Source organism: Piliocolobus tephrosceles, unplaced genomic scaffold (genome assembly GCF_002776525.5).
Source record: "Piliocolobus tephrosceles isolate RC106 unplaced genomic scaffold, ASM277652v3 unscaffolded_109, whole genome shotgun sequence".
NCBI lineage: Eukaryota > Metazoa > Chordata > Mammalia > Primates > Cercopithecidae > Piliocolobus > Piliocolobus tephrosceles.
This window is the reverse complement of record NW_022291976.1, coordinates 916,881-925,298: the sequence shown is the minus strand read 5'-3', so window position 1 is coordinate 925,298 and position 8,418 is coordinate 916,881. Positions and strand designations below refer to the sequence as shown.

Below are 8,418 nucleotides of genomic sequence, written 5' to 3'. Positions count from 1 at the left end.
TCGGCTGGGCGCGGTGGCTCAAGCCTGTAATCCCAGCACTTTGGGAGGCCGAGACGGGCAGATCACAAGGTCAGGAGATCGAGACCATCCTGGCTAACACGGTGAAACCCCGTCTCTACTAAAAATACAAAAAACTAGCTGGGCGAGGTGGCGGGCGCCTGAGGCAGGAGAATGGCGTAAACCCTGGAGGCGGAGCTTGCAGTGAGCTGAGATCCGGCCACTGCACTCCAGCCTGGGAGACAGAGCAAGACTCCGTCTCAAAAAAAAAAAAAAAAAGAAAAAGAAAAAGAAAATGTAAGCAGTGTCATTTCATTCTTGGAGTTGCACCAAGGATCACAGGTCTTCTGTCCCCTCCACCCCACCCTCTTTGCCCTTAAGATTCCTTAATGTACCCACATTTAGGAACTAGGAGCAGTTGGGAAGAATAAACATTGTACTAATACTCAGGGTTTTTTTTGAAACAAAAGGGCTAAGAGGCGTAAAGACATTGCGCAGTCGACCAAGTGGTCTGGCATCTTCACTTTGTGACAGCATTACTAATTAAAAGGTTATTAAAAAAAAAAAAAAAGTCCGGGCGTGGTGGCTCACGCCTTTACATAATCCCAGCACTTTGGGAGGCCAAGGCGGGCGGATCACGAGGTCAGGAGATCGAGACCATCCTGGTTAACACGGTGAAACCCCGTCTCTACTAAAAATACAAAAAATTAGCCTGGCGTGGTGGCTGCCGCCTATAGTCCCAGTTACTCTGAATCTGAACTACAGGAGGCTGAGGCAGGAGAATGGCGTGAACCCGGGAGGAGGAGCTTGCAGTGAGCCGAGATCGCGCCACTGCACTTCAGCCTGGGGTACAGAGCAAGACTCCATCTCAAAAAACAAACAAACAAAAAAAACACCTCAATAAAAAAGGAGCAGCCACAGGGCAGGGGCCCGGGACTAGACAAAGAAGAATCTGGGCCCCACCTGGGCCTGAGAGAATCGAGCAATGAGGTGGAGTTTGGCGAGGGCTTGGCCTACCCATGAAAGCGAAACCAAGTGAAAAGAAATTGGACAAAATGCAAAAGCCTGACATTTTGAAAATGGGTCCCGTCCAGGTGTGTCCACCCCAACACTCCTTCTGGGGCTAGCTCCTTCTCTCCTCCATTCTCGCTTCTGGGCCTCACCTCAGCCCAGGTTCTCTTCGCCCACTCAGTCCCGACTTCACGCTTCCGCCTCCAGCTCAGGCGCCCCCTGGGCCCGGCTACCCCTACGCAGGACGAGCTCAGGACCGCCTCCCAGCCTCACTGCGCCCCATTCCCCGCCCCGCCTGACCCCCAGGTTTCGGCTCATCCCGGGACCCGGCCCTAGCTCCTGCCCCCTGCCCAGGACCGGGCCCAGCCACGCTCTCCCAGCCACTCGCCGCCTCGGCCCCGCCCCGCACTCCGGCCACTCGGCGGTTACCAGCTGGTCCCGCCCGCCCGACGCAGGCGCCGCGCAGCCAATCGGCGGCTGCCACACAGCGGCCCGAGCCGGGCTTGGGGGCTGGGACCTCCGGCTGCAGGTCCGCCTGGGCCAGACGCGCGAGCGCAGGCAGCCGGTGTGTGGTCACCCGCACGACCTCCGCAGTCCCAGCCGAGCCGCGACCCTTCCGGCCGCCTCCATCCCACCTCGCCGCCATGCGCCTTCGCCGCCCTGCGCTGTTCCCGGGCGTGGCGCTGCTTCTCGCCGCGGCCCGCCTCGCCGCTGCCTCCGATGTGCTAGAACTCACGGACGACAACTTCGAGAGTCGCGTCTCCGACACGGGCTCTGCGGGCCTCATGCTCGTGGAGTTCTTCGCCCCCTGGTGAGTCCACTCTTCCGGGACGGGGGAAGAAGGGCCGGGCTGGGCCGGGGGCGAGGGCGCGGGGAACTGTTGGGCCTACGCAGCGCCGGCGCCCTTCATTCCTGTGGGCCCCTGCTGCGGCGGGCACATTTCTCATTACCAGGGGCTGGAGGCGCCTGGCCGAGAGCGGGGGAGTAGGTGCTGATCGGCAGAAGGAAAACCCGAAGGCTGCGCTCACGCAGGGCCTCATCCTCATCCTAGTGCTCTTGCGGCACTGCCTGTTTGCAGAGGGTTTAGCCACCCCTTCCCCCAGTTCAATATGTAGCTTTATCGTTTCTGCGTGAGTCAGTATTAACGTTCCTCCAGTCTACAGACTAGACATCCCAAAGCCTTGTAGTGGAAGCGGACGTTTCACCAAATGCACAAGTGCTGGGTCCCTAGGGTATTTACTTTCCTCTTACCCCACACTGCACAGCCATTGGTTTCTAGCCAAGGTCACTGAGTGGCTGCAGAATGGTCGTAACTACTTTCTCAAGTCAGGTAATTTGTCCGTCACATGGTGTACAACTTCTCCCTTCAGCTGATCACTTACATCTCAGTACCGACAGACACCTCTGTCCAAAAGAAAAGAGTAGGTGAACAAGAATAATTCCATCAGAATCTGTCCATATTGTCGGTTTTTAATAGAATTTCTTTAAAATGTCAGGACTCCAATGAGAAAGTAACCAATATTGATTAAATACTCCACTTTAGGGTGACTTAAATGAACAAGGGTGTAAATTCCTTAGATAGAACTAACTCGAAATAAAAATATGTTGAGGAGAAGGAAGAGCAAATAAGATTTCTGGCCCAGTCAACTTGAGTGGTTTTTTTTTTGGTTTGTGTGTGTGTGTGTGTTTTTTAAACCTCCAGATCATTACCAGAGTAAACAGTGATTCCTTTATCCTTGGGATAGCTCTCTATATATAATTCAATATATATATATACTTAATTTTTCCCCTCCTGGCACAGTGACCCTTGGCTTAAAACTATCTGTGTTCAAAAATGTCAGTAAAAGTTGTATATAACTTTTATTTGCTTCAGACTCAAGTCTTCACTTCTTAGCCTCAATCAACTAGCTAAGCGTTGCACGAAAAAAAGTCCTATAGTGAAGACCACCTGAATCAAAATGATGTGCTAGAGTTGGCAAATTTTGTTTTCAGCTTGGACAGATTTTGTGTCCAGGGCATTTCTGGGGCTGACAGTACAGATTACATATATAGATAGTTCTTATACATCTCTGGAACTCATGTTCTCTCTTAGGAACAACTCTTCCCAATTATATAATCATGCTGTTAGCTTTGAGGGGTGTCACTAAATTTGTAAAAACTGGGGGTGTCACTGAGTTTGTCAGATCTACGTGGTGCTTTTTACTACAGGGGTCATGCAACAATTTAAAGTAGGAATTGTTGGAGAATAGTGGGCCACTAGAATATTAATTTAAAAAAGGAATTTTGGGGCTGGGCACAGTGGCTCCTGCCTGTAATCCCAGCACTTTGGGAGGCCAAGGGGGGCGGTCACCTGAGGTTGGGAGTTCGACACCAGCCTGACCTTCGTGGAGAAACCCCATCTCTACTAGAAATACAAAATTAGCCGGGCATAGTGGCACATGCCTGTAATCCCAGCTACTCAGGAGGCTGAGAGGAGAATAGCTTGAACCCAGGAGGCAGAGGCTGCAGTGAGCCACGATTGTGCCATTGCACTCCAGCCTGGGCAACAAGAGTGAAACTCCATCTCAAAAAAGAAAACAAAAAACAAACCAAAAAATACCAGAATTTTTTGTTTGAATTGAAAGGGGTCTTTCCTACTTGAAGTTTTGCACATGCTACTCTAAGAACTACATATCCCATCAGGCACTGACTATCCCAAGAATTGGGTGGATCTCTGCTGTGGTGTCTGCTTTTAATTGGTTTAAAAGAAAAAGTCATCCTCCACGATGTCAGCAAGGAAGATGAGTTATCTGAATGAGCAATTTGGAGTTAAAGAAGTCTCCTGTTCAGGTCTTTATTTCTTCACATTCCACTACAGTTTTTTTTTTTTTTTTTTTTTTTGAGATTGAGTCTCGCTTTGTTGCCCAGGCTAGAGTGCAATGGCACAATCTGGACTCACTGCAACCTCCACCTCTTGGGTTCAAGTGATTCTCCTGCCTCAACCTCCTGAGTAGCTGGGATTACAGGTGCCTGCCACAATGCCCAGCTAATTTTTTTGTAATTTTAGTAGAGATGCGATTTCACCATGTTGGCCAGGCTGGTCTCAAACTCCTTAAGTCAGGTGATCTGCCCACCTTGACCTCCCAAGGTGCTGGGATTACAGGCGTGAGCCACCTAGCCTGGCCTCGGTATTTTTATTTATTAACATTTCAGCTGGAAATGTTTTCTGACTGCTATATTCCTTTGTACAGTTCAGGAGTACTATCTTACAAGGAACAGTTAAAGAATCCTTAGTAAGAGTAAAATGGGGTCTGGTCCTGTTGTGCATGCCTATAATCCCAGCAGTTTGGGAGGCCAAGGCAGGCAGATCACTTGAGATCAGGAGTTCAAGACCAGCCTGGCCAACATGGTGAAACCCCATCTCTACTAAAAATACAAAAATTCAAAAATTAGCTGGGCGTAGTGGCGCACATCTGTAATCCCAGCTACTTTGGAGGCTGAGTTGGGAAAATCGCTTGAACTCAGGAGGCAGTGGCGAGATTAGAGACCAGCCTGGGCAGCATGGCCAGACCCCATCTCTACCAAAAAAGGACAAAAATTAACTGGGCGTGGTAGCACACACCTATAGTCCCAGCTACTCTGGAGGCTGAGGTGGGAGGAGAGGATCACTTGAGCCTGGGAGGTGGAGGTTGCAGGGAGCTGAGATTGCACCACTGCACTCCAGCCTCAAGGACAATGTGAGACTCTGTCTCAAAAAAGAAAGTAAAATGGATTTTTTAAAAAAATCTTAGTCTCATCACAAAATAGACCTATTTAAGCAAGTTCTTTTTCCACTTTCATGTTTCAAGTGAAAGTGAAAGGTGAAAGCTTGCTTTTTTTTTTTTTTTTTTTTTTGAGACAGAGTCTCTGTTGCCCAGGCTAGAGGAGTGCAGTGGCGCGATCTTGGCTCTGCAACCTCTGCCTCCCAGGTTCAAGTGATTCTCCTGCCTTAGCCTCCCTAGTAGCTGGGATTACAGGCATGCACCACCACCACATCTGGCTAATTTTTGTATTTTTGTGTGTGTGTGTGTGTGTTTTGTTTGTTTTTTTTAGTAGAGATGGGGTTTCACCATGTTGGCCAGGCTGATCTTGAACTCCTGACTTCACCGATTCACCTGCGTCGGCCTCCCAAAGTGCTGGGATTTCAGGCGTGAGCCACTGTGCCCGGCGTAGTGAAAGCTTTCTTTGCAGTTGATTTTGTAGACTAATATTTCCATTATGGAGTTAATCTTCTACATATTTCTAAGGATAAGAGTATCTCAATTTCTCTGGGGAAATAACACTATTTAAATGTGTGAAAATATCTGAAAATTTATTGATCAGTGTTAATATTTAATATTAAGTCCTCAACATCTATTTATGCTATAGATGTGTATGCTACCCTCTAGGGCAGTAGTAATAAATAATGGCCAGGTGCGGAGGGTCACGCCTGTAATCCCAGCACTTTGGGAGGCCGAGGCGGGCAGATCATGAGGTTCAGGAGTTTGAGGCCGGCCTGGCCAATATGGTGAAACCTTGTCTCTACTAAAAATACAAAAATTAGCCAGGCATGGTGGCAGGAGCCTGTAATCCCAGCTACTCAGGAGGCTGAGGCAGGAAAATTGCTTGAACCCGGGAGGTGCAGGTTGCAGTGAGCTGAGATATGCCACAGGACTCCAGCCTGGGTGACAGAGCATATACTATATATATATATATATATGTGCTAATTTCTTTACTTGTAATCCCCACCCCCAGTTGATCTTTTCAACATCAACATTTAGCTCAAATTTTTTTTTTTCCCTTCCCAGGACAACTAACTGATTGATCCTGCCTCTCCATTGGCATCTAATAATACTCTGTCACCCCTGCCAGACTGGTGTTCCTATAAGGAAAGGACTATATCAATTTTCTTATCAAAGACACTTGATAAGGCACTTATCAAAAAGCACTTGACACATGGCACACCTGATGAAGTGATGATTATTGGGTGAATATACGTTGGAATATATTCACCACAGTTCATTATCAACTGTCAGGTGCCATCCCTGAGGATAGATAGAATTAATTATGTTTTAATATTTTCTAGGGGTGGGTGAAAGAAGTAGTGGTTAATCTTGAAGGATCTATGTTAACTGACTCTGATTTCCCTTAAATACCACCTGAGTTCCATTCCTGGTGGATTTAAAGAGGGGAGTTTCCTCCCGCCTCGTTGAAACTTTTTGTGGATTTGATGACCTTATGGATATTGCCAAAGTTTAAGGCAGTGGATTTTAGTCCCAGCCTTGCAGCTTACACACACACCTGGTTGCTCCCCAGATTTCTGGAGATTCTCAATCTGTAAGCCATGCATACTTTTTTTGTTTTAATGCTCCATGGGTATTTTTTTTTTTTTTTTTTTTTTTGAGACGGAGTCTTGCTCTTTCGCCCAGGCTGGAGTGCAGTGGCCGGATCTCAGCTCACTGCAAGCTCCGCCTCCCGGGTTCACGCCAGTCTCCTGCCTCAGCCTCCCGAGTAGCTGGGACTACAGGTGCCTGCCACCACGCCCGGCTAGTTTTTTGTATTTTTTAGTAGAGACGGGGTTTCACCGTGTTAGCCAGGATGGTCTCGATCTCCTGACCTCATGATTCGCCCGTCTCGGCCTCCCAAAGTGCTGGGATTACAGGCTTGAGCCACCGCGCCCGGCCAACCCATGGGTATTTTCGATAAGCATCTAGAGTTGACACCCACTAGCTTGACCTAGTAACTATTGTATGTGATTTTTTTATCTTAAAGTGTTTGAAGATAGTTGAAATGATTAACTCATAAATCTGTTGCCTCAGCCTTGACAACTACTATATATTCAACAGAAATCTCTCTTCTCTTTATTTTCATTGCTGCCACTCTGGTAGAAGCTTTTATTGTCTGCCATATGAAATATATTATCTTCTAGATGCCTTTGTTCTTGTCTCTGTTTTCTCCCTTTCTGTCAGTCTTTGACATTGCTAATTGATGTAGTGTTAGTACATATGCATGCACATTTATTATCTCAAAAGAGCCCTTTACAGTTCTCTGAATGCATCCTGCTTACTGGTGTTCTTTTATGTTTGCTCTGCTATCTCCCTCATCTTGAATACCCTGCCCTCTCCTCTCTGAAGTGCTAAATCCTTCAAGACCCAGATCCAGTTGTTACTCCCTTTAAAATACATTTACTATGCAATATTAAAGGAATACAGAGGATATAATGAGTAATACCCTATTTCACACACATAAGATCTTATATCACTGATTGTGAGAGGAACTATCTTGTGTCTCACTGAGAGAGAAATACTACCATTGAAACTATAACGTGACTGCAAAACATATCTTAATTTCAGAAAAAAAAATGAATCTGTGAAATACAGCGTAAGGAATACCATTTGTTTGCACTCAGTCTGAAAAACATAGCCAGTACTTTGAAGTTCCCTATGTGCCCCTTTACCATCTTATACACTCCTTTATCCTGAATTTGATATTTGTCATTTGGTTCTTTTATACTTTAATAGGCCTGTTGAAGACCTTGGAGAATAAGCTCTTATAGTCCTTTATTTTAAACAAGTTTTGGATGTACAATATTTCCAAGTCATCCATCACTTAATAAAATTACATAATTGACTATTGAACTACATCTGCTCAAGTTTCTTCTCTATTATATTATCTTTCTATTTTTGCTGTCTGTGGGGAGGTTACAGAACTCACCCTCTCAACGTGATCCCTCTGCAACCCATTGGCTTTTGAAGACGTGATGTACAGCTGGTGCTGGCTGTATATACACTGATTAGGACTTTCTGGGCAGAGGAGCAGGTGCTTCTGATGGCCCTCTGGGAAAGGTATTCTAGTTTACATGTTTTGTTTTCAGTTCTCATGGCCAGGTGAACTGTGTAGCTGTAAAAAATCAGGCCTGCCATCTAAAAGACATTACAGGGTTTCAGTCACAGTTTTGTTGCCTCCGAGACGGAGTCTTGCTCTGTCGCCCAGGATGGAGTGCAGTGGCGCAATGTCAGCTCTCTGCAACCTCCACCTCCCAGGTTCAAGCGATTCTCCTGCCTCAGCCTCATGATTAGCTGGGATTATAGGTGCCCACCACCACGCCTGGCTAATTTTTGTATTGTTAGTAGAGATGAGATTTCACCATGTTGGCCAAGCCAGTCTTGAACTCCTGACCTCAAGTGATCTACTCGCTTTGGCCTCCCAAAGTGCTGGGATTACAGGTGTGAGCTTCAGTCACAATTTTTAACAGCCACAATGCTGGTTTTCCAGGGAATTGTATTTTCCTCTGGGGAGTTCTATCAGAAATGGGATTATTTCTATCTTGTCCTTCATTCAGCCTCATTAATTGGTCAAAAGGGCATTAACCCATTCAACCCTCTTTAATAATGTGGCGTACACTTTTGACTA

At 46.7% G+C, this 8,418-nt stretch overlaps 1 protein-coding gene across 1 annotated transcript in view; it reads left to right on the top strand.

The window, feature by feature from the left end:
• The first annotated feature begins 1,429 nt into the window (after positions 1–1,429).
• LOC111529489 (protein disulfide-isomerase A3) overlaps positions 1,430–8,418 on the top strand; it is a 25,957-nt gene continuing 18,968 nt past the window's right edge. The window contains exon 1 of the mRNA XM_026447890.2: positions 1,430–1,819. Within this exon, the coding sequence (XP_026303675.1) occupies positions 1,653–1,819 (167 nt within the window). The 5' untranslated portion in view covers positions 1,430–1,652. The remainder of the gene's footprint in view (positions 1,820–8,418) is intronic.